Raw genomic sequence first — 27032 nt, forward strand, 5'->3', positions numbered from 1 at the left:
TAACAAGTTGATGTGAGATACGATGCTGGGCGATGGCTTACTGGTGTTATAAGACAAGGAAAACCTAACCTAACCTAACCTTCTCTATGGTTCCAGGTACAGAGGATTAATAAACAATATATCTCTGTAATGTTTATATTTTAACCGGTGATTTCCCGACCCAAGTCAGGTAGAAAGAGTACGTGACACCCCCCCTCCCCACACACATTTTTACCAGAAGGGTGAAAAAAATCGGGAAAAAATTTTGGGGCAATATATCGAGTGAAGAAAAAAGTTGACCATTACCAGAGTGACATTCATTCCCGCTCCATGACGTGACGCCGCCGCTGGAAAGTCTCCGTCAACATTTTTTAATCGTGTTTAAATGATGTCAACGGTGCGGTAAATACTTCGTGTGTCACCAGATATATAGAGAGTAAAATATCCGTCATGGTTTATGGTCCCAAATAAAATGAAAGTGAGAAAATTCAGCGAAGAGATACTGTAGATGCTCGATGCTTCCTTGATAATGTTAGACTTTAGTTAAAAAAAAATATACGTTGGTGTTACTTATATAGAAGTTTGATATATATAAAGGACAAGATATAACATTTATCTTGTTATATATCAACATTAACGGGAAGTACAGGTGGTAGAATCATAGCAGACGTAAACACTGAGCCACATTTTCCAATAGTCAATTTGCCCTCAACGGCCCAACCTGAACTGAACACCCTGAGCATTGATCCAGGTGTGTGAAGTCACCACATGGTCGCTCTGGTGCAGAAGGCCTTATGTTTCCACCACGTCTTCTGTTATTGTCTCATCCAGTACGTTAAATAATTTTGCTACACATAACAAACTATAAAGACTTAACACGTCCAAAAAAAGCCTGAATTTGTCTTCTTTTATCATTACGTTGGGGGTAATTTCGGTGGTGAATTGCCCGGGAAGTCTACTGTAGATGTATCGGTGTGATCGAACGACTGCTCACAGGGGAGGCGAGGTTCACTCTTTGTTCGGGGGGACAATACAGTGTCATCATGGGGTGTGGGGGAGGGAAGGAGTGAGGGTGACACGTATGTGGTGCCTATAGTGTAATGATGGGCCTAGCCTCTCATGCTGCCGAATGGACCGTATATAGTAAAATTCGGTTTATTTATACATAGATAGGTTGTTATTCAATGTAAGTGAATGAACATTTCTTGGCTTTGATTGAAGAAAAATACGAAAAATTTATGCCCACTCGTGTCTCATAGTATACATGTATTGTCAGGGGAATAGGTTATGTTAGGTTAGGATGAAACCTTTATAAAAAAAATGTATATCAAATGAATATCTGAACATTTTAGCAATATGTAACAGTCAGTAATGATGCAGCTGTAATGTGGAGGTGGGTGGTGTAGCTGTAATGTGGAGGTGGGTGGTGTAGCTGTGTGTATGGGTGGAGGCGTGGAGTTAATCAAGTGCTCGACCTGGAACGTTATAACTGACTCCGGCTACATAATAACTCTAGTCTCTCTCTCACTGGAACTATGATGTGTGTGTGTGAACATCGTCTCCCCATCTCTGCCACATCGTGTCCAGTTGCCGGGTTCAGGCCTCAGGGTGGGTGGGAGGTTAATGCTGAGTGGTTACTGTTTTATTTGTTACGGGTATTCACCAGCTGGTTGCTTCTCCGGGATGAAATTTGGATACAATTAGTTATATATTTTTTTATTATTTTGTTTATGTTAATGGAGGCTGTAAACAATGAACGTATCTACGCCCCTTGTCGTCTTGAGGTGTTCGTTGTGGTGTTGTCATTCCTTTCATAAGTAGATTACAAAATGTTCCTTCGGTTTTCCTGGGGTAAGAAAACATTGTTATTTTCATTTGTTTTTTAAGGCAGGTAGAATCATAATACACTGAACCAAACTAACTGGTTGTGTACTGTACTCGTGTGGTGTTCCCATTTCTCTTAGCCAACTTAATTTGGGTAATAACAGACGCCTTCTATTCTAGTGCAAAACTTTACCTTTCGAATTAAACTCATTTGATTGCCTTCTAGGGTGTTGTTCAAGGACCTATTAAATCAATATTATTCGGGTAAAAGGCTAATTGATGTGTGGTGTCATAATTATCCTCTGGAATAACTGCAAAGCGAGGATGGATTTAGTGAGATTTTGGTCCTAGTGTTGGGTAGTAATAATGAGGCCACGAAAACAAACACTCGTAAGGTGTGTCGTGGTCGCCTTGGCCGAGCGTTTCACTACTATTGTTCTGGACTTCAACCTCGATTTCCAGACTCCTCCGACGCATTTATCACACAATGAGGATTGCCATTGTTATGACGCGGAGGGTAAACAAAAGAGCTACTCGGTCGTCACTTTGGCTATAAAATTACGCTGGTGTGTTAATGACGGACTCAGTCGTGTTTCGTCACTGGGTAAGTTCCTTTACGTGTGTACGAGTTTAACATCTTCAACCGAGTTAATAAATACTCATTCAAGGACGTAGTATACAAGATATTTATACACACACACACTCCATATATACTCGTGTGCCATGAATTTTACATAACCCATGTGCATACTTTACATTGGTTCTCCTCAGCATGAAATGAAAATAATTTAGTGTGCGCCCTGCTGGGAGGATGTTCTAGTCCAGTAACTCTGGCAGTCACTTTAGTCGTTCCTCAGTATGTGGTAATTATACGGTACTGTAGGTGAATGACAAGTGGACAACGCTAAGTTTCTTGATACAAATATAATACAACAATAGTAAGATGAAACACTAGTTAACTTACACTTTGACCACCAGGAAATTATCCCTGCATACACTGTTGCAGTTTGTGTTCCTCTGTAGTGTAAACATCAGTCAGTTACTGGGTCCTTATGTGAGCCCTCCTGTACAGACGTTTCCTGGTTAACTTTACCCCTCCACGTAATGAATGATCAGTTGACGTGTTTGGAAGCTTCCCATTAAAGTTATCTGTTCTGACACACACACACACACACACACACACACACACACACACACTTTGAAGGCTTGTTAATATAATATGTACTCAAATAGATTGCACTGAATATAAAGTTTCGTCATTGAGGAAGAAATGTTATTAACCCCAAGAGGAACAAAAAAAGTCACACGAGTGCAAGTTCTCCAGCAGTAGTATTTGATTCATATAAACGATTGAATTTGAGAAACACTTAAAGAATAACAAATACCATGACCGAAACCACTGCTGCCGCCACCACCCAAGATATTTCGTAATGTCTTAAACTTTAGTCACTGATTGATAGACGTTTGGAAATGATGTCATAATAATTCACCGATAATGACCGAGGGAAAATGACACAGTAGACGAATAATTTTGACAACCCTACAGAGGTAACAGGAGTTGCAGTGTTCGTTTTGAAATTGATCGATCAGACCCCCGCCGTGTATAGATATTTTGGGGGGAGCGAGTGTGTATTTTTTTATTTCTACCGTTGACAAGAGTTTATATGTGATACAAGGAGATATATTATTTTCAAGATTTGTTTATACGGCGAATATTTGTATTTTTTTCTTTGTTAGTTATTAAACATTATATCGATCACCTGGCTAAGATAAATGGGTGTTCATAGCATCACCACCATCACTTCTATCTCGTGTTTTTTTTACTTGTTTTGTTTTTCACTTAATAACCTAACCTAAACCTCCCACATTCATCGACGTGTCACTTTTCCTCCCGTCTCAGTTGATGGTGTGTCATGACGGCTAGTGACTTTCATCTTGCTCTTATTCTGTCATGATTCTCCAGTTTTCTGCATCACTTTGGTGTTTCAATCGTCAGGTCTCTATAAACTTGATTGGTAATATATATTGTGAAGAGCGTGATGTGTGAAGGCTAGTTTATAGTAATCAACGGCAGTACGGATTACCATATACAGTACTATAGTGGATGGGAACAAACACCCTAAGATGATATGTTTATTTCTGTCTGGTACTGTGGATTTCTTCACATCCGCTAAGGTGACTCTCCAGCTGACAGTACTGCCAAAACAGAACGCAAACCTTCCTTATTTTTTCCATCACTAATTGATCTTTATATAGTGGAGCATGGAAGGGTTGTCACAGCCATTATTAGATTTTGTTCCTATAGAGAGAGTTGTTGATGGAGCTATAGAAGAAAATAGTGTCGGTCTGATAAAACACATTCCAATAGCTGGATATTTCACTTGAGCGCATGTTTGAAAGTATTCCAGCTTTGTGTGTGTGTGTGTGTGTGTGTGTGTGTGTGTGTGTGTGTGTGTCTGTCTGTGTGTATGTGTGTGTGTGACAGACGAAGAGAGATGCATGCACTGAGGCTTGACTGGACCTGGCGAACCTGGCAACTCTCCCTCTTAAAGTTTGGTCATGTCCCCAGGTCCACGGTTCCCTTGAATTGTAGCAGTGACAGTATACAAGTCCTATAGTGACGCATAACATTCAGTGGTAAGAGTTTCTTTTTATATGTAGGTATAGTCTTGGTACACTGGTTCTCTGCTGTACTAAAACAACATATTATATTTTATATATATATATATATATATATATATATATATATATATATATATATATATATATATATAACGAATATAAAAGCGGAGCGATTGCATAATAAATTGGCGAGTGACTGCATTGAATAGCTGACGATACCCAAGACCCTATGGTAAAAAAAAAAAACGTATTTTTGCCAATATAAACACAAGGATATTTATATTGATTTATTTCAGCTTAATTATTGAAATGAATGAAAAAACATCTTTGTATCAACGTTGATATAAATACGTTAAAAAAATAATTCAGTAAATCTTAAATTCTCAGTCACGTGTGAAAATGAATGTTACGTTCCTGACCAGTGTGTGTACGTGTGTGTGTACGTGTTCGTGTGTGTGTACGTGTTCTTGTCTGTCATGTTGTGAACGTTATTATTAATGACTCACGTCCCGTTTTGGTTTTAAATTAATTTATTTCGTAACGGTTCGCTTTCCTCTCCGTTTAACCAAGTGGGTTTTTTTCTGGTCACCACTTTCTCATTCATTCAAGCGTTGATATTTTTTTTTTTGGTCCCCGAAAGTAACAGGAAAGAAATCTATAATAACAAAGTAATACATAAAAATAAATGGCGTGAGTAGAAGTTGAGTTTTTATATGCCCGAAAAAAAAAATCGACGTAAATTGGTCTTAGAGTTGAGTGATAAAATGCTCTTCATGAGTTTCTTTCAATGTCTGCTAAGGATGGTTAGAATTTTGACTGTTTTCTGATACTCCCATAAGTATTTTTTATTATATTTTATGCAAGAATAATACTGTATATAGTAGAGAAACGCAGAGACTCACACCCCAAGATGTTTACTATCGCCGAGGAGGATGTTTTCACCTTGGTTTTGATAACATAACTCCACCTTATCTAACTGGTTCAGCATTAGACGATTCGGCCAAGATATTTCCTTACCTTGTGAAACCTGTTCGTGGGAGACTTTTATTTTATTTATTTTATTTTGTTATTTTTTACTATTTTCCTGATTTTGACCTCAGGGCCGAAACCTCCGTCCATCAGTAAGGAAGTTCCGTTGGAGGTGAGCGTCCCAGTGGCCTCTAGCGGTAGGGAAAGGAAGTTCACTCTTAACGCCTTGGGAGGTGAAGGGGGGGCGGGAAGGTAGGAAGAGGACTCACCTGCGGGGACACGTCATTGTCCGCCCAGTACAGCTACCGCAGGTTCAGGACCGCCCATGGCTCTCACACACACACACACACACACACACACACGCTCTAGGGAAATAACAGTTATGAAGTGGCAGTGGGTTTTTTTTTTTTAAGTTTTAGCGTTACTCAGACTTTTTATAGTAAGTGCATGTTTATGTTTTTTTCCGCTATTAAGTTAAGGTCATCAGTATACGTGAATCTCTGTCTTCTCAAGAGAGATGTTTCTTTCGTGCGGGACTGAAGGTAAATGGAATATGGACTATTTAGATTAGAATTTGAGTTTAGAATAAGTGTTCAAACTTGTGGAGGTAAAGTCATCTAAGAAGAGTATCAGGGAAGGTTTAGGAGCACCTGCAGGAACCATTTGACTTTGAAGAGCAAAAAAAAGGTCCTGTTCTTCATCAGCTTGTGTGAAGCTACGCTGTATTAACGGTTAAAAGGAAATTAGTTCAACAAATGTGAAGTTTAACGTCAAAATGGCGTCAGCTGTGGCCAGATTTTGTCGCGTTCTTCCTCAGAGAGCGTGACATTATTATTACTCGTTTTCCCAGATTTACATGTTATAAAATCTCCCCGCATAAATACAGAAGAGGTGAGGTTTTGTTCGACGTTAATGGGTCTTTTATTTTTTTTGTTTTTTTAGTATATGTTCGTGTATTTAGCCTAGTCATTACATTGTTCTAGACTGAAAATTACTTGTGTGGGACGCTGGTGTAGATACACTGTACACCTATAATTCTAATGAGTCTTACCGATACGTACTGTAAAGAGACTCAACAGGAAGACGCTTTTCATTGCAGTAATTACATAAGAACCGATGAAAACGGTCCGGCCTAGAGGAACAATACGGTCGCTTTGTTCTCTCATGATCAATATACTGTAGTTCCCAGGTCGTTCTTAAACAAGTTAACCGTATTAATTTACTCATATTGACCTTACCTCAAGTACAGTTCACGATGTACGGTTTTGTGGTAATTTGTGGCGTGAATGGCGGTGTGTAAGTGGAGTGGGTCGCGGGGCGGCTGTGTGACCCGGCTAATGTTTGGTGATTTTTGGTTTTGTGGCGCCCGTGTCCCCGACCTGTGTGTGTGACCCTAGTGCCTGGCTGGCTCACCTCCATCCTCCTCCTTTTAAACTACTGCTGCTGGTTCTTGACGTATAGTATAGTGCTGTCTGTGTCTGCCAGGGAGGAAGTAAGTTATTGGTAGTCGTTCAGTTCGTTTGTCCCTGTTGGGGAAAAAAATCATGGTTATATATTGCGGTCGCTTCTCATTTTTGCCCATTACTGCCTGAGATTAAAGGACTTGGCCAAAGACGCGAGTTGGATACTTACAGAGTATACATGTGTCAAAGTATACATGCCGTTAGTGTACTTGTGTATGTATAAATCTACGATGCCTTGTTTGTGGACTCGTGTGAAATTGGGATAACTTATCTCCATTATTGTTATTACTTCATGGAAATAAGTGAATATGATAAATAAACCCTTATCTACAGAAGATTCCTTCGTTTTCTTGATATATCTACAATTTATCCAAGTCTTCGTGTTTAAAAAAATTCAGAAATGTATTGAAAATATCTGTATGAGTTGGTATTCCCTAAAACGCAAGACTTAACGTTTATAAGTACTGTACTTGGGTGTATGAGTGTTGCGTCACCCGCGGTACACTATGAGCAATGACCGGATGTTGGTGAGGAGGTGTGGTGAGGCCTGGTGACCCTCAGCGGTACCTCACCCCGGCAACAACAGTTACCCGAGGGAACTTGAGTGACCCCGCGAATGGCAGGTCACCAGGTCTTGTGGCCAGGTCGAGACCCTACTGACCCCCACACGGGACCTTTTACTACCGTCATTTCACCTCCTCCAGCGCCACACAATGCTGCCACGCCAACGGGACATAAGCATCTTCATTCCAAACCAGGTCATGAGGGCCCATGTCGGGGTAAAACATGGCGGCATTCACGACGAGTTCAAGCAGACCGAATTTGTCTTATAAGAACATAAAGCTTCCACCTCAGTTTGTTTCACCTAAAGATTAACCACCCGAACACTACATGGGGGATTTAGGTTAAGTTAGGATAGGATGGGTTTGGTTATCATAGGTTAGGTTTGCGTTAGGGTGGTTAATCTTCAGGTGAAATAAGTTGTAGTGGAGATTCTTCAAAGGATCCCAAAACAGAAGCCTAATAACGTAACGCCACCTAATCTGTATTACTGAACTAGACCGAGTAATATCAGTCATTCTTGAAACCTAACAATTAAAAACACTTATTCTTAACTATCTACTTAAATTAACCCCTTGTTTATACGTCTCTGCTAAATAAAATCGTCGCGTTACCCCAACTAATAAAATTGGCGTCTCAATTTTTTTATAGTACAGTACAGTGATATGACTACCGTGTGTACTATAATGTTGGGTCTTTCAATTAAACTATAATCGCTTTAAAGTGTCATCAAGGCATTGCAAGTTGGAGAGGAATTAGTAGGTTGTTGGCCATTGGTTACTCATAGTGGCGTTCAATGAAAGTGTTACCTTAATCAATTACGATGCACCAGTTTCCTCATCTGATGAAAGCGGCGGCGCCTCTGTGTGTGTGTGTGTGTGTACTTTGGATTATCTATGTTCATTTATAGAGTACTGCTTCTTTACGTTAAAATTTCTTCGGTCATTTCCTAGCGTTTAGTTCGATATTCAGTCCTCAACGTCTATTTCTTAACGTTCGATAAAAATCCTTCAGTTCTAAACGTTCAAATTTCAACGTCTGATAGTTAACGTTTAATTCTCGATAATCAGTTCTCAGCGTTCATTATTACTTCACAGTTTATTGTATACGTTTAAAACTCAACGTTCAGTCCTGAGTAATCGTTCGTTCAGTTATGAGTATTTACCAACACCTGAGACAGACAGGTAGGCGGTAATTAGTGGCCAGGTAATCACTTAATCAACACTTAAGACAGCTAATTACACTCCCTCACAGGTAAAGTGTTTCGTGGTTGTGTGTGTGTTTTTTTTTTGGTGTGTGTGTGTGTGTGTGTGTGTGCGCGCGTGAGGGAGGGAGGGTGAGGAGGAGGTTAAGGTAGTGGGAAGCCAAGACTTAAAATCGCTATGGATTCCCGGGTAAACTTTTCCACCTAATGGGGACCTTTGAGAACCCCGTTGATTTACTTTTTTTTAAACCGGTATAAATTGATTCGAAATTATACGTTTGAGTATCGTAACTAAATAATTGTGTTCTCTAGTTCCGTTTAATGATATTAATGTATGAATCTGAGGTTAGTTAAGTTGTAGTAATGATCCTTTATTTTCTTTATTAGCGTCACACACACACACACAGTCAACCGTATCATAATGGCAGTAGTAGTGATGGGTTTTTCCTGCCTCGTTTGTCAGACATCGTAGTGGATGGACTTCCCTGCTCACACACACACACCAGTACTATCAAAGCCTGAGAATCAAGCATCAGTTCCCGTTTCTGTCATCCCAGTAGAGTACATTATACCTTAAGGTCAATGGCTGCTGTTTATCATGTCATATGGTGGTGGATACGACGCTCGCCTACCACCAATCTTCAGGGTACTGTTGCTGTTTTGCGCCTGATATTTACCATTACAGTTGGGGGGGGGGCTAGGCTAAAATCCTCCTTGTATTTAGTCTGTTGTATCTACACTACCCTGAATGGACCGTCAGACCAAGGGAGACAAACTTTCACTCGACCTAAGTGAGTTTAACCTAAATCTGGTTTAATCTAAAGAACCCAGTTTACCTTAATCTGACTTGCTGTATGGTGGACGTCAAGGAGAGCTGAAGGCGGTGGTGGGATATTGAACTCTTACTATTCTAAGTCTTGGGATTTGATTGGTGAAATTTTCTCTTCGTGGATTATTTTTTTCATGCTCCTTGTTAACTACTCATTATACTTCAGTGGTACAATATAGTGCTGTACAGTGTGTTGTGTAGCCTGTACAGTGTGTTGTGTAGCCTGTACAGTGTGTTGTGTAGCCTGTACAGTGTGTTGTGTAGCCTGTACAGTGTGTTGTGTAGCCTGTACAGTGTGTTGTGTAGCCTGTACAGTGTGTTGTGTACAGTGTGTTGTGTAGCCTGTACAGTGTGTTGTGTAGCCTGTACAGTGTGTTGTGTAGCCTGTATAGTGTGTTAGAATGATGACAACTCTTGGGCGTCCACAGTGTGTTGTGTTTGTTTTGTGTTGTCATTAACATACTCGCCGATGATTAAAAAGACTGTAATACGTTTTTTCTCGATGACATGTTGGATGTTTTCATTTTTGGAACGAAATTTTTACGTTATTTGTTAAAGGGCCATTTTATCTTTCATCATCGTTGGAGATGCTGTTATTGTGTTTGCTAAGATGGTCAGGGAGTTAACTGGAGTGGAGGAAGACCTAGATTACTTAAGTCAAAAGGGAGTAAGTCTATTTCCTTGAACAGCGCAGTAAAGTTCACCATTCATTACTGAAATTATCTCCACTCAAAAGAATACCTCTCAATTTGATAACTGTTGTGCTGTAACCAACTGTTTATTTCTGTACATTTCCCTGTATAATGGTGGCACTAAAACTATTTCAACCAAACAAGTAAAAACTGAGGTCCTGGAAAATAGTCGGCATTTTGTGACGAATTTAGTAATGTTTATGTTGGCCGAGTCACGGGCAGTTGTGCGGGAAGGCACGGTGGTCAGCGGTCACCACTGGGAATTGTGGTTCTTTCTAACTCGTGGAAATCTGGGCCAATGGGAACACACAGCGGTTACGATGTGAAATATGAATGGTTGTTGCCTCCCAGCTGACTGTTGGAAGCAATGTTTGTGAACTCGAGTCGACACTTGTTTTTATGGCTCACAACTGACCATCCGAATCTGCATCATTAACATTTATTATAATTATTATTATTATTATTATTATTATTATTATTATTATTATTATTATTATTATTATTATTCATTTTATAATTATAATAAAAAATACTGCTAGATATACACAACATTTTACACCACAAAGTTAAAACGTAACATTCGCAGTAGACACAAGATAGCTCCTCTGTATGGTCTTTCAATGGCGCCACTTTCATAACAGGTTTAAAGTCACGATTACCTTTAATTGAAATGTAATTGTACTAAAGTTTACAAATATGGACTCACGAGATGTACACAATTACATTTTTCTTTCGTCATTGTTTCCGCTCCTTCGGCTCGTCGGCGAATTAAATAAAATCACTGAATAATTTGTCTGATTTTAAGCGGAACAAAACACTGCGGTATATCCTGAAGCTTGGCAGTGCTCAGTGGTTCATACTTGTTTGAAAAGTTAGTTATTTTTTTTACTGGAATTCTAAAAGTTAAGTTGTGTGAGTAAAGGCGAATGACTTGGCCCCCCAAAAATATTCTGTACACGGCTAAAACTATTGACAACATTTGCCTGATAACTGAAAAAAACCTTACGACCTTATCAGTAACTTAGGCTTCAAGCAAAAATCAGGACGAATTGAATGCAGTATCATATATCTCTGTTCCCCATATGTACAGAAAAGCGATGTAACATTTTATCCAAGGAGAGAAATTTGTATTTAGAATTTGTGAAGTTTATCAATTTGTCGGGGTGATGTCCATGAGAGGCCACAAAACTCACCATCACTTGATATTTTGTCTTTGTTTTGTGGTTTATTACACACGTAAACAATGTTAACGATAAACTTAAGGGGATAGTAATGGGTAATGGGTCACCTGAAGATTTAACCCCCTTTGGTCTATTTCATCTTCGTGTTAAACATCCTGACGCTAACCTAATCTAACCCACAGGTATTGCTCGGTTGTTTAATCACGAGGTATGTACTTGAGATAGCTGGGCTTCGTGTGTGTGTGTGTGTGTGTAATGTTGCGCCATGTTCTTAGGGGGATATTTCGATGAACTTTTTTTTTTTTTCGTGCGAGAAAAGGTGTTGTTGTGGGGAAGTGCAACACAGCTGGTGATGGGAAGGCCAGTGGACGGTGGCGGTGGAGGTTGGCCGTTGACTGTGAGGCAGTGGGTCAGAGCGTTTCCTGCGTCGTCGTTAGGTTACGCCTCGCTCTGGTCATCTTTCTCTCTTTCGGGTCATTGTTCCTGCTGGTTACTTTGCCTTCCACCGTTGACGTCACTCACCAGGTTCCTTGTATATCTTCTACCTTCTGATGATGTCCGTCTCGTAGTTGGGGTCTTGGTTGTCTTTTTCTACTTCTTCTTCCGGTACTTTGGAGAGTCTTTGTTTTAGCTTGTCTTAGTTCCAGTACTTTGGGGAGTCTTTGTTTTACCTTGTCTTCCAGTACATGAAGTCTTCTTTCAATCTGTTATCCGATGGTGGTGTTTTTATCTACCTTAATTTCATAACTATTTGACCAGATTACAGGTTCCAGCACTAAGTTTTTGGGGGTCGACGTTCCAGTAATGTACAGTCGTGAACAGAAGTCCTGTCGCTCCTTGTGCTGTTCCGCGAACCTAGAGATTCAGACTCATGAACCCGAAACAGTAGACACTGGTGCATTATTCTGCCCATAAATGCTTCGGATTCATGAGTCTGAATCTCAGGGTTCGTGGAGCAGTAGAAGGGGCGACAGGACTTCTGTTCACGACTGTACCTATTCCAGTACTCTGTTGCTAGTTCAAGTCCGGTCGTAGTGTTTGTTCCAGTACAGAGAAAAAAATGAATATTTTAAAAGACTATTTTGTCACTGAAATAAATACTTCGAGACTTGCGTTCCATGACTACTTTTTTTGTCTTAGTAATCACCATGTTCCCGAATACTTATTACAGCTCTTATACTCTAGCAAACCTTTGTTGTTGTTTCACTACCTCTACGATCCATTGTTTCGGTTCCAGTACTCGTGGTATATAACAGTATTGTGTCGTCCTCGTGTTAACATCTGTGTACCCATACTTTTTTTGTGTTTTACTGCGTCATTACCTTTTTTGTGTTCTGGTAGTTATCATCCAGTGTCACCTTTCAGCACCACAAACTATACCCTAAAAAAATATATATATATTTAACACAAGTTTTAATGCTAACTAGAGTAACCTTTTACACATGATTCCCACACTTCAAGTGGAGTCCTTTGTTAAGTTCTATAAGGTATTGGCAGGTATGGTGATGTTCAAGTTAGGTTAGGATTTAAAAGATTAGGTTTGGTTAGGTACCCTGAGCAGCAACAGGGGCTGAGAATGGTGTTCCAGGAAGTAGAAACAAGAGTACAGTAGCTGGTTAATAATAATGGGAGGGCGGAAATCGTGGCCAGCGTGGGACGTCGTCGGTGTGTACTCGTTAATGGCTCCTCTTGACCCACGCACCAGGATGGACTTGCCGCGTCATTCATGCCTAGTGATACAGGAAATGTTTTATTGACTCGTGGGAGGGAGTTAAGGAAAGTCGCTCTAGTGTTTGTGTTTGAGGGAATCTAGAGTTATAAGGAAGAATGAACGTTTTGAAGGTCATTTGTGTTGCTTAGGGATAGTTATTGATGTTGGGTGGAGAGAGGGTCTTAACTGACTCGCGGCATTATGGAAACAGGCCATATTAAAAATAATAAATTCCAGATTATTTAAAATGAAATTTATACCTTGAGAAGTCTTTCTAATTAGCAGCATCCGGTTGTACTTCGACTTCAATAAATACGAAAATAAGGGAATGAATCCATTATAAGGTTGAGTACAGTTACTTATTATTACCGTTTGTATTTAATCTCCCGCTAATGCTAAAACCTCACTCACCAAGTAATAAACGTCACTTTTCATCACTCCCGATATCTTTTTGTAACAGTTCTCCTCATATTATTTACTGATTTCTCTTATTTATTAAGTGGAACTTATTGAATGCTGTTTTTCCTCAGCATTTTTTTTAACCATTAATTTCTATTGTTATGGAGGAGGTGGCGGCGGCGTCATTGGTTCGTGAAACGTGAAGTCGGATTGTGACTTTCCTGCACACTGTTATTTTCCTAATTTTCTTCTTTTAACATCTCGTGAAGTTAATTAGTTTTCGTGTTCCTTTAGTCCTTATCTATTGAAAGGGAAAAAATGTGTTTATATATTATTGTTTCTTCATGTTTGGTTACACAAGACTTAAAAGCGTGGAAGATTACGATTTAGTTGTTAGTTTTGGTTCATTTTATTTTCGGGTCGACAAAAAAGGCAAAATTTATGAATACTAAATGTGGTTTAATAAAAGTCCTTTCAGCTGTTATGTACTGTCATGTTCTTTCCTGTTTATGTACTGTCGTGTTCTTTCCTGTTTATGTACTGTCATGTTCTTCCCTTATTGTATACTATCATAGTCTTGTGTTCTGCCTATCATGTTCTCGTGTGTTCTCATTTTCTTTCATTTATTCTGCATTATCACGTTCTTCTCATTTATCTTTATCTAATTTCTTCAATAACTTAAAACGCATGACTTTATTTTTTCATTATTGTATATATTTTCCTCTTCAGATCATTATCACAGGAGACCTATTTAAAGAATGCATAAAATTATACATACATATACATACATGTATCACTAAACTAGAAAAAAATAATATAGTTACCTGATAAGTTGACATGGTCTCTGTTATGGCTAACTTAATGTGTATATTAAGCTTTATAAATATGTAAGTTGTAAATCTAACGATGTATAAATGTTCTGAGTGAACTTAAACCTAACGTAACTGAACCTTAACATTTAAATTCATATGCTTAGGGAACGACTTTTTTCCGCATTGTTGGGCAAGACTTGTGTAGCCTAGGCTAGGCTATGTACTGTACGTATCATATGCTTGTATTATATTATTCAAGTAAGAATATCTTAGTAAGGATAGGTTAAGCTATCTCACATTTCAGGATTTTTTTGGTCCTTTCTACCTGCAGTTCACTCATTTTTTCCTTTTTTTTTTAAATTCCCTATCGTATGCAGTACGTCCCCTTTTCTCCGATTCGGCAAAAAAAAAATCAGTTGTTGATCCGTGAAGTACAGCACCGTAAGTTGTCGGGAGAAAGTGATCCCTGCCTTTGTTTCCCGCCGCCGTGAGTGTGAAACGCTTCACGTCCATCCGAAACGGTTTCTGATCCGATTGTTGCTACAGGTGCGTTTCCTAATTCTAGGAGCCTGTGGTCCAGGTGTTTGTAATTTTCAGCCTTGGTTGGCTCTGGTCTTATTAGGATTACATTCTGTTAATTGTTAACAGCCAAGCATAATGGATCTTTAAAAGTAAAACTATGGAGAAGTGTTAACGGCAATAAGAATCCGCCACTGGACGGGGGCGTGTTGTCTCTTAAAACCTGAGTGAGCTCAAGATAGCGTTTACACTGATGACGAGTTAAATTTGTAAATGGACAGTTTGTTAGTGTAAATTATCTTAGCAAAGACTTGCATCAACGGCCAAGCGTATCAGATACATGTAAGCGACCACGTGGGTGAAAGACTTATCAGATTGTCTTGATCCTCTTAAAGAAAAAGAAAAGAATAATGAAAGTTTAAAAAGCTTTTCTTAAGATGGCATTTTCTGGATCAAAACTGTTCTACTAGTTTATATTTTGGACGTTTTCTTGGCAACGACCTTTTGCTAGATATTTAGTTTTCTTTATTCTTAACATAAAGTGTATGTTGAAATGTGTTAGGAAATCTCTCTTGTACTATGAGATCACAAGAGGAACAGCTGTGTGTATGTGTGAGCAAAGTGTACAGTATTGAACAGTGGTACACGTGCAGGATTCAGCAGTGGTACAAATACTAGTCGGTCATAAGCCTGATAGTCTTCCTTGACTTATATATTGGTTAAAGGTTACGAGAACTGTCTCGGAGTCCTCAATCTATAACTTGTTTAAAACTTCTTTCCTGCCGCTGCTGTTTGTAAGACTTAATGTGTAAACTTAATAGATAGCAAGCACCAGTGTTATCTCGAATACTTACAGTAAAATGCTGAGGTTTGTGGATATTATTCGAACATATAAAAGCCACGAGGCAGCCTTTCTAGTTACTTTAATTTGTTTCATTAGTAAATGTCTTCTTTAAACTCACAAATATTTGGTAAAATTGTTGAGCAATCGATTTTTAGGAACCATTGTGTCAGGAAATGTACAGTTCGCTGTAGATCTTTGTTATGGCATTAAACGGACTTAACCACTACCATACGATTAAGCTGTTATCCCTATCTTGAACAATACTACGTGTACCTTTAATGACTCCTACCAGTTAACACTTTTCTCCCCCGCGCTCCACGTAAACATTGAGATAAGATATCACCTCACAGCAGATACTGTAAGATAACACAACAACAAACTAACCTTCCTGCATTGGGACCACTTACATCAGTACATATGCACAGACCATTATGACTGATTTTATTGTTTACCTTTTGGACACGAGAACATTTTTCGCACGTAAGGGATGGTGTAGGTAGGTTATTAAGAGAAGAGACTGGTAATTTTAACTCCTTTATTTTGAAGATAAGAGATTCTAAGGGGTTTTGTACAGCAAATAAATATTACCTGTGGCAGAGGAATCAGGTTAGCAACAAGAGAATCGCCATCAACTGAATCACTGGCAACGACAGTAACTTGTCAAAACGCCATCATGTTCGGCGTAAGACCGTAGAGTAACATGATTTCGTTCTCGACAGCAGCGGGCGTGACTTACCGGGTCATTCATCACCACGAGTCAGCCACACTTTTAAGCCCCTCAGTAGCCTCACTTTTAATAGTTGTTGAAGCTCACATCAGGACAGTTAGATTCAGCCATGTTTGCTTGTTCGTAACTCGCACAACTCTTGACTGAATTGTATCGTTGTCCACGTATGGGTCAGTCAGAAGCGGTCACTATGGTAACAGCTTATGATGGACAGTGGTTCTCTCGGTAGTAGTGTTCGCCTCGATTCCCGACTGGAGGGGTAGATTGGGTTCCTCGTTACGTTAACCCTTGTGTACTTTATGGCATATTAGTACACTGTGGAGTTCGCTTGTTGATGGTGGAACAAACTTTTGAGTGGAGCAACATCCTGTATTAAAGAAGTTGCTGAATGTTAAGACTCAGGAAATCTACACCTCGTATACTGTGTTCAGAAGAATATACACTACATTATTATTAACGTACACTGTACTTTTCCGTATTTATTTTCCGGTAGAATTATTTTAAGTGTTGTTCAGGAATAAATTATGGGGAATGTTTTCCCTTGAGCAAAGTTAAGTACGGGGAGCAGTCTGTGTGTAGTTTTTCACTGTGGCGTTACAGTACTCTTTAAATCTTTAGTTCAAGGTCTCGTGTTTATTCATTTGATAATATGTCCGATTTAGACTGTCGTTTTAATTGTACTGAAGAACAAGATAAAAGCGCGAGACCTTATGATTTGGTTCCTCGGAACGCTCCTGTGACTCGCTTAATGATCTGGGACCATGACCGTTCTTACCTAACTCAACGGAAATACAAATACTTTTATTTTTTTAACGCTTTGGACTATTGTTTCTTATTATTAATGACATTTATAATGATTTTTTTCAACTAGTCATGCAATTTTCGTGCATTTTGTCTGGTCGACGTCTAGTTTCTCGTATCAAGGAAACATGTAGTTTTTAAGATGTTTCCAGTGATCAACTTTCTACAACGCATTTATATCTCCTCTTCTCGTAGGTAAAGATGTAGACACTGCAGTTGTCTCATAGTAAAACCAATGAAAATTCAAGTTAGCATTTGACCTAATCATCATAATCACTATGATACTGTATGATCGCCATAAACATATATCAATAACGTTTTACCAGAGAAAATGGACTTACATTAAGAGTAGGACTTTCCCGTACAGTATTGATTTTCCTGTACTGTATATGGAGCGGGAGAGACGTTTCTTTTCACACATACAGGTAAACGTAAACCTAATTTATATTTTTAGAACTACTGTATTATTGTTTTAGTTTTTTGGTGTACTTAATATAATTATTAGTTTTGTTTCATTATATTTTGTTTTCATCTCTACAGAGCGTGACTGGGAGGGCGGCATAGACAACGATGGGCTGGATATAAGTCAGCTGGAGAGCTACATCAATGACGACAACAATGATACTATGTGAGTACTGTACCGTAAGTGAGTAACGGGTAGGACCAAACCTGTTCCTCCTGTAGTGGTTTGCGTGGCAGTAATGGTTTATAGGTATACAGTATCGATAGTTATTCAGTTTAATCATAATACAAAACTAACATTAATTCAGTAACCTACTCTGACAATGAAGGTATACAATGGTAAACAATGAGTTGATTCATCTAAGGATAGTGGTGACTGCGATGATGAATGTTCAGTATATACTCTATAGTTTGAGTTATAAAAGAAGATACTGAGGTATAGATACTGTACAGAGAGAGAGAGAGAGAGAGAGAGAGAGAGAGAGAGATTGATTGATTCCTAGTCTTCGCCGATTCAAAAATATAAAGACCTGACGGAATCAAACACCGAGATGGCCAGTCAGGTGAGTGAGTGAGCGACTGGGTGAGTGACTGTGAGTGAGTGTCAACAAACAGGGTGATGGATGATGACCAGGCCCCATCGTCCCTCCCGTAGGTATTTTGGAGACTTGCAGGGAGGCATGGCCGACATCAAGGCATTGGGCAACGCTACCCCAAGAGACTCCCCCTCCCGTCTCCACCATCACCATCACCACTCCAACCTTCACCATCAGTAAGCTTTTTCACTATCACTTAACCTCTTAAACGCTATTCAGGTTTCTTAAAAAAAAATCCTACTTTACTAAGATTACAAAAGCATGGACTATTATAAAATGCACACACACAACAAAACCTTTCATCAGTGTACGGAAAATGGAGAGATGAAGTGCCGTGACGTAACACAAGTTCAATAAAGTGTAAATTAGGCAACACGACCCCCTCTCCTCCTCCAGTTGTTGCAGTGTTAAGAAAGTTGTATAACCTGTTGTAGTGTATATGTTGATGTATTTATATAATTTATCATCTTATCTAGATATTTTTTTTATCTGTCAGTTTGTCCAGTTTCCATAAGGTGACTCCAGTTTCTGTCCACTGATTAAACACCAAACGTTGCTGATATATTGTTCTTCAGTAGATTTATTAACATGTTTATTATTATTATTTTTACAATGGTGTTGGTATTACTGATAAGAAGTAGCATACCCGCATGTTTTTAGAGTAGTGTAAAATGTTGTTGTTGTAGTAATAATATAGTTGTATTAGATAAAATTGTAGTTTCTTCCTGCATGTCTCTTCAGGATGTTTTTCTTTTTTTTTACAATATTTTTGTTCTAAATAGATTTGTTTTTAAAATTACGTTTCTTAGTAGTAGAAGTCTTAGTGATTTCTCTCAGTGTCTTTTAAATATCTTTCACTTTAAAGCATATAAAGGGAGTAGACTGGCCCACACGTCCCCCTAAACATCTCATTTTAAGTAAGATTTCTTCTGCTTGTATCGGTTTTTAGTCTTGAGTAGATGTTAGAGGTGCGTTGAGGTCTCTTCTCGCTCACTATCTCTAAACTCTCACCACAGCCAAGCCCACTCCCAGCACAGCGTGACTCACCCTGACCTCAGTTCTAGTGATACCTCCTCCGCCAGCATGAGTGGTTACCTCCCCACCAGTAGTGACACTGGTGGGATCCGGCACCCACCACAGGCAGTAGGGGGTGGTGTATCCCTACCTATTGGCTACTGCAATCCTTATCACAGCTATTACTACTCCTCCTCTTCCTCCGCCTACAAGGGTTATCGGTGGGTGCTGCAGGCTAGTTTTTTTTTTTTTTACTGTTACTTAATATTGGGTGACTATAAGGAATGGCTTTTGAAGTAATGCATCTGAATGGCTTTTATTTTGTGGTTGGGTCTTTAATTAAACATATAAAAGGTATAATACATAAAGGAGACCAAGAGTATACGTGTGTTATACTATTTTATTAAACATTAATTTCTTGATTTTAGAATGAATGTTTATGGGTTAGTTTCTTGGTAATTATTATTTTTGTTTTGTACCCTGTTGATGTTAGGATATGTAAGATAAGGTATTTGTGTTGGAGTAATTGGTATAAAGTATATTATTACAAGTTAGTGAGGGAGGTATAACATGTACGGTGTGTTGAGCAAAGACTTGGACTAGACTCAGTCGCTGTAAATAGTTAATAGTTGTCCGGGTAGATAAAGAACTGTCATTGAACCCCTTTTAATGCCATGTTAACCTCCTGAGTACTCTGAATTATTTAATTTATTAATATCTGAAATGAGTACAATCATTTGATCCCTTGAGTAACTTTAATTTTTTTAGTACGATGTCTTATCTCTTTCAATATGATTACATACCCTTGATTACGTTGAACTTATACTCATGGGGTTATTGAATCTGGTGGTTTGTGAAGCCGAGTTTGTGGTTTTGGAGTATAAGTGTGTTGATTGTGTGCACACAGACACCATCTACCAGACAGCCCTCCAGACTCGGGGTCAGAGCCTCCTTACTCCCCCCCGGACCACCCCAACCTCTCCCCACGTGAGTACTAACACACGTCTATAGTTGTCACTATTATGTAACCGACTACACATGTCGCCTCCAGTCTTTTGTTTTACAGTAATGATCTGGTTAGTCAATTTTGTCATGAATAAGATACAATACGTCAGCCTTAGTTTACGGTAAGTTGGCAATCATCCAAGGTCAGTTTTCATGTCACTACACTCCATAACTAAGAATTAGTTCAATGAAGAATGACAAATATTCAGAGTCATTTTCATGATTACTAAAGTACATATTTCCCCCCTCCCCCCTTCGTGTTTACAGACCAAAAAGTTGGTGGTATGGCGGACATGTACACAAGTCCCCCTGGGGGCGGCAGTGGCGGTATGATGGCCTTCCCTTATCCAGTGATGCAAGCACCCCAGACCCTCCCCCACCAACCCAACCCCTCCCACAACACTGGTCACGCCCCCCTTCAGGGTAACAATAGTCTCGGCTACCAACAGCCTCTCATGCTAGGAGGGTCACCTCTTAGCGGGTCGTCGGTGCCTGGTACAGGACTGGCATCCACGGGGTCGCCAGTGTATGGGACACAGGGCGTGGTGAGTCAGGGGCCAGCCTCGGGTGGTGGTGGCGGGGCGGGCAGTGTGGCCGCCGCCAAGAAGAGGAAGATGAATGACTCGGGTGGCCTCGCCGGCATGGTCAACATAAAGCAGGAGCCAGGTCAGCACTCACTACAATATGAATTCTGTAGTCTCTTCCTTATTCTCTCTGGCGGTTTTATAATTTTTTTTAGTATATTCATCACCTTCACCCTCTAAATGTGAAAATCATCTGACGCCAGTAGGCTGTCACCACTATTTACGGGGAAATGCTTCGTATGAGTCGTGATTTTAGATATTGTTGATGATATGATTGAAATTTATTCATATGGAAAGACCAATGGAATGATGAAATATCCGTGATGTTGATCATGGTTTCATAACGTTTCGATTGCTGTACATCCATTCATCTTCAGATCTAAAGCTAGTACAGTGCACATTTTAAAGATTCATACAGTTTTTCGGACGAGTTAATTAATGTGTTTTCCATCAATTTGCAGTGTACTTGTTTATGTCTAAATAATGCTTGGCAATACAGGCTTCTCTCCAACTACAAATTTAGTTTTAAGAATCTCACTCCTAAGCCACCATTTGTTTTGTTTAATTATCATTTACACAATTGCCATTCTTATATTCACTATTTCCTTGATTAAAGTCGCCGTTGTTTAATCAAGCTGTATATTTAAGCTCAAATTGATTGACTACACACCAGACTTATCCCTTAATTACACGCCAAGACTTTCTCGCTGTCAATCATTCTATATACCCCTGTCTCACCCAGTCCATCTGTAGCAATAAATTTCCAAAGTAAATATGTGTTTCTAACGTAAGTCCATTATTGATAACCAAATTACCCATAATATCGCAGTATTTGTTCTAGGAAGACCGCACATGCCTGCTATATTTAGCTTTTCCAGCTGTGTCATAAATTTACCGCTAAGGGCCCGTCAGACATGCTTCGTGCGTGCTGCCTGGCGCTGTGATGTCTTACTTGGCTTCTCTTTCATTATAAATCCTCGACCGACAATATTGTGTAACTCGTGTTCCCGGTTTTACCCTTGATCTACTGACAGTACTTTAGGATACGGCGTGTGATTACCTGAGATAATTGTGGCACTTAGCTTTGTGGATTGTCAGCGTTGATTAGACAGGTTTTGGGTTGGCCGCCTCACGAGCTCTGGTTAGTTGAGCGCCCGCCGCAAGATCGCCTGGCTGTTAACCGCTCGTCACGGTAACTCGCACTCGTCATGCGACACCATATTAGCCCTCTAAGAATACTACTTATCTCTTAATTGGCTGCCTGGCCAGTATCTGTGTGGTTATTATCTACTGTGGTACGAGGTTAGGAGTTATTCATTATGCAGGACACTCTTGCTTTCCATTATGAAACATAGCGGCAGAGCCAAATGAACTGACATGGCGTATTTGTACTGTACACCTCTGTAATGGGTGAGGGTTTACCCATGGACATATTTGTATAATCCAGTGACGAATGTTTCTATTCTGAGACGTACCAAATTACCAATATAATCTGACGAGTAATGTTGCGATGGGTAATGTTGAACGCCATGTATTAGCATAATGAAAAATAGGTGATTGACTGGATGTTGCTATTTTTTAGTTATAGACATCTCTGTTTTTGGAACTGGATACGCTACTGTCATGTTAAGTAACTGAATTGTGTCTGTTGGATATCGTTCACAAAATAAACAAGATAGGTGAACTAAGGCTAGTTTGACTGTCGTTTAGTATATAACCAGCCGAATCTTGAAGCTTTTGTGTCGCACATAAAAGGGAAACTTTATTCACACTGAATGGTGTTGCTTGATTTGTTGCAAGGTTGCTATATTTGAAGCTGCATTTGTTTGCTATATTTCAACGCTGCATTTATTGTCTTCACTGCGCCATCTCTGCTGTGTCCCACATATTCATTATGTGATATCTGCTATTGTGCCCCACAGATCAAGGTGTAACGAGCCACTTGGGCCCTAATGTGGCGGTGACGTCATACACAGAGGAGGATGAGTATACTATGGACTCGACCGGCGGCTCCTTCCTCGACAGTTCCTACCAGTGTATCCGCTTCCACAATTTCCAGCAGCACTCTTGGAGCATCTTGTGTGACTCTGCTCTGAAAGAACTGTGAGTAACCTTTGCTGAAAATTGTATCTCATACCGTCACTGTCAAGCTTATGCTCACTTCTTTTTTTGAAAATGTAAAAAAGTACTTTAATATGCTTATTACAGTGGACATTTTACATTTGTAGCTTCCCAGTTCACAGTCGTGTTTAGGACGCAGTACTGTAAGGTAGACATTTAACGATGTGAGTACATATTGTGTGCATTTTATATACTGTTTGGTAGCTTTCTAGAAATCGGTAATGATGATAATATAAGTACCTTTCTTAAATGTATAATCTGATTAATGATGAACGTTTCCTTGACACAGCCCACTGCCGACTTTCCGTGTGGACGCTGACAAAGGCTTCAACTTCTCCAACCCAGACGAGTCTTTTGTGTGCCAGAAGAAGAACCACTTTCAGGTCACTGTCCACGTCCAGGTTAGTACATGAGAAACCACCAATAACAGTTATATAGTTTTATTCCTCACCTGTAAAGTAGGTAAAGTGATTCCTACACTATGGTAAGTGATGTGTAGAAGAGGGATCCATCGTAGGGCAACAGACATCATTTAGCTCAAGATTTACATGTGAAGTCTTAAACGGTTTTTATTTTAAGCAGCTCTTTCTACTTTTGGTCAATACACAGCTGTTGTGTTTGTTCCCTGATCTAGGCGTCTGGCGAGCCCGTGTTCGTAAAGAGCCCGGACGGCTTACAAAAGGTTGATCGCTTCTATGTCCACTTCTTCGGCGTCAAGACTGAGTCGCCGTCGCAGGTAATCCGTGTCGAGCAGAGCCAGAGTGACAGGAGCAAGAAGGCCTTCCACCCCGTCCCGTAAGTACTGCTGCTTCAGAATTTTTTGTGTACTGTATCGTGTATACACAATATCCACACTGAATCACTGTGTGTGTGTGTGTGTCAGATACGTATCTTTGGTCTGTCGACATTCTTCAGATGCACTTTTCCCAATATTTGCACCTCTGCCCCATAATGCACTGTGACCAGTACCGTGCCTCTACCATATAGTGTATACTTTCCCTCCTGGTGACAGCGTGGAACTGAAGCCGGACCAGATGAGTAAGATCACGGTGGGTCGCCTGCACTTCTCGGAGACCACCAGCAACAATATGCGTAAGAAGGGCAAACCCAACCCCGACCAGCGCTACTTCTATCTGGTGGTGTCCCTAAAGGCCCACTGTGGCGACAACTCGTACCACATCGCCGCCCATGCCTCCGAGAAGATCATCGTCAGGGTAAGTCCGTTCTTGAAGGTGCTGTAAGACTCAGATTCTCGCTTTTTGTTTTCTTTTTCATAAATAGAGATGAAGGTTGCTTAGTAATGCTTAAATTGCTCCATGCTAAATTGTTGTTTATTTAGTATTTTTGTGCGCTCAGGGCAGTCGAAGGAGCCTTCTAGTTCGTTGAGATAGTCATTGTGCAGTTGAGGAATGTAGAGTATCATGTGTCATCGACCTGTTGTTGCTCTTGATATTATATTGTATTACTACACTTATTATTTACAATCAACTGCTACATTTGACGTCATAATCAACAAGGTTTTGATAGGCTTCGTGACGTGTATATAATATACAGTACAGTATATATATATTTTTTGCAAAGGTTAGCTGCCTATTCCCGTATGGCCATCCTGTGAAAAAAATGGTCATATTAAGAGTCATGTTTTCATATATATTTAATTTTCCCTAATGTTAACCAAGATATCTGTATACATTAGTGCGGTACTCTATTTGTTTCCATGTTTCCCGCGTGATACCAGAAAATTACTTCTGGTTCATAACTCGGGACATCCTCCAATCTTTATTTGCGAAATATTACACCACAAAGATTGTTCCAAGACGAAAATTTGCACTACAAATGTGAACAGTGTCTGTGATATTGTTAAACAAATAAAATAAGAATGCGTGGACATAGATTACATCATTACAGTATACCGTATTCAACCGTCTTCGCCCGCCTATCACCCCCAGAACACGCCCATATTCTAGGAATGAATTGATTGCGCAGTATCAGTTTTCACGTGTAAAGATTAGGTTTTTTTTAATATATTATTTCTTGTCTTAGTACATAATAGGTTATCACAATTGCATTTATATATTGAGACGTAATATACAGGGATGTTTTGCTTCGCCATTTTTTTTTTATATTTATGCTGATTGTTTCCAGATAATTTCATTCTGTACTTGTAGGGTGGAGAAGTCCTCAAAGGTACTGTTATTTATAATGCCTAGTGGTGCATAGTGAGGTTAACTGTAGTTTGTTTTACTTAGGTAGAATAATAGTTAAATACGTTGAAGTTAATTTGGTGACACACACACGAAGGCTTCACGCACATGCATAAACATATACACATGCTTCCAGGCAAATAAGGACAGACACACGCACACAGGGATAAAAAATATGGGTTAGACTTGAATTATTAGACATTATGATGTGGCGCTATGCATGATAACATTGTTCTACCCTCACTTGCGTCATGACCCTCTCTTCCCCCATCACCCCCGTGGCCATGCGCCTCGCTGTACCTGTCATTAACCTCTGATGCAGCATATACCCCATCTATATGCTTTGATTAATATAATGCATATTTTTACAATTCAGTGAACATAGACATGTTAAATATCTCGATCTAATATGTTGGACGCACTAAACCTCACTGGGGGTGGTTTAGGAGCTCAATGTTTCCCTAGTTGGTGCCAAAACAGTAATTTTAACTCAAATTGCAAATCATACTAATTGCAGTAGTACATTTTAACTTTTAATTTGCTCTGTACAGTACCAACCAGTCTCACCTTATGACTTGACCTTTTCTGTAACTTTTTCCCCTGTGACTGTTTACCAGACACCAACTTTCCTCACACTATATATATATATATATATATATATATATATATATATATATATATATATATATATATATATATATATATATATATATATATATATATATATATATATATATATATATATATATATATATCATACCCATTTTGTTTTTCTCAGGCATCAAATCCAGGTCAGTTTGAAAGTGATGTTGAATACACGTTTCAACGAGGAACATACCCTGAGTCTATCTACCATATGGGTCGTGTGGGCATTAACACTGACCGACCAGATGAGGCGCTGGTGATCCACGGTAACCTCAAGATCACAGGCCAGTTGCTTCAGCCTTCTGATAAACGTGCTAAGAAGGATGTGGCTGAGGTGAGTCTTTAGTACCTAATTTCGGAGTTAAAGAGTGCAAATAAATTAGTAAATAAGGATATAGGGTTATTCACATATAAATTTGTTTTTAGTTTGCTGGACAACAGTACTGTATCGTTTTATATTTGAGTTAATGAAGAGTTGGGTTGGTAAGAGAGTTGAACAAACTTGGATGGAGGAGGATGCAATATAATTTAACTAACTGTCCTTTATCTCTCAGATGGACACTAAAGAGCAGCTGAAGAATGTGCAAAATCTGCGGGTAGTGAAGTATGCTTATAGGAAAGAGTTCGCTGAACAGGCTGGCATGAAAGGTGACGATGTGTACGACACTGGCGTTATAGCTCAAGAGGTTAGTCATCCTTCTTTGTTTAGATTAAACATACAATATAACTGATGCATGGCAATTATTCATATATTTTGTAGTTTTTTCAGTTATCTTGGATTTTTTTTAGGAGGATAAGGAATGCCTCAACATTAAACTTGAAAGGAGACAGTGGGGTGTTTAATCCTCCATACTGTATATGGGGGCTGGATGTGTCAACAAATGGAACAATGGTGAATTGATTCCTAAAGTAGTTAGAAAGAAAATAAAAAGGTACACTGAAAAACTTATGGAGATAGTGGTTTGGATACCAGAAGAAGAAGTACACTAGAAATGCTGGGAGTAATGTGTGTGGGAGCAATCCTTGAGGTGAACAAGATGCAGAATACAAAACACATTAAGAAGCAACGAAGGAAATGCAAGTAAAATCAGATTGATAGCTGATCAAGGGTTATTATAGGGGTAAGGAGATGTAGAGAATGATTTATGTAAAATTGATACAGTAGAAATCAGTGTTTAATTCAGAAATGGATTGTGGAGGAGAGGGGAAGATCAAAATAACAATGGAGGGTTGGGACAAGGGGGCTACTGAATACGAAAGGGAA

At 39.4% G+C, this 27032-nt stretch overlaps 1 protein-coding gene across 6 annotated transcripts in view; it reads left to right on the top strand.

Moving 5' to 3' along the window:
- The window catches only part of LOC121879563 (myelin regulatory factor-like protein), a 96907-nt gene that overhangs the window by 58011 nt on the left and 11864 nt on the right, over nt 1-27032 (top strand). For 3 of the 6 annotated variants that reach the window (XM_042386215.1, XM_042386217.1, XM_042386216.1), the window contains 11 exons: nt 17678-17765; nt 18255-18371; nt 19212-19430; nt 20117-20196; nt 20482-20880; nt 22721-22901; nt 23209-23320; nt 23554-23714; nt 23932-24133; nt 25902-26102; nt 26323-26454. In XM_042386215.1, coding sequence (XP_042242149.1) covers nt 17678-17765; nt 18255-18371; nt 19212-19430; nt 20117-20196; nt 20482-20880; nt 22721-22901; nt 23209-23320; nt 23554-23714; nt 23932-24133; nt 25902-26102; nt 26323-26454 — 1892 coding nt within the window. The remainder of the gene's footprint in view (nt 1-17677; nt 17766-18254; nt 18372-19211; nt 19431-20116; nt 20197-20481; nt 20881-22720; nt 22902-23208; nt 23321-23553; nt 23715-23931; nt 24134-25901; nt 26103-26322; nt 26455-27032) is intronic. The other 3 variants (XM_042386219.1, XM_042386220.1, XM_042386218.1) reach the window with 2 other exon arrangements.

The sequence above is a fragment of the Homarus americanus genome, unplaced genomic scaffold (assembly GCF_018991925.1).
Source record: "Homarus americanus isolate GMGI-L3 unplaced genomic scaffold, GMGI_Hamer_2.0 scaffold9741, whole genome shotgun sequence".
NCBI classification, from domain to species: domain Eukaryota; kingdom Metazoa; phylum Arthropoda; class Malacostraca; order Decapoda; family Nephropidae; genus Homarus; species Homarus americanus.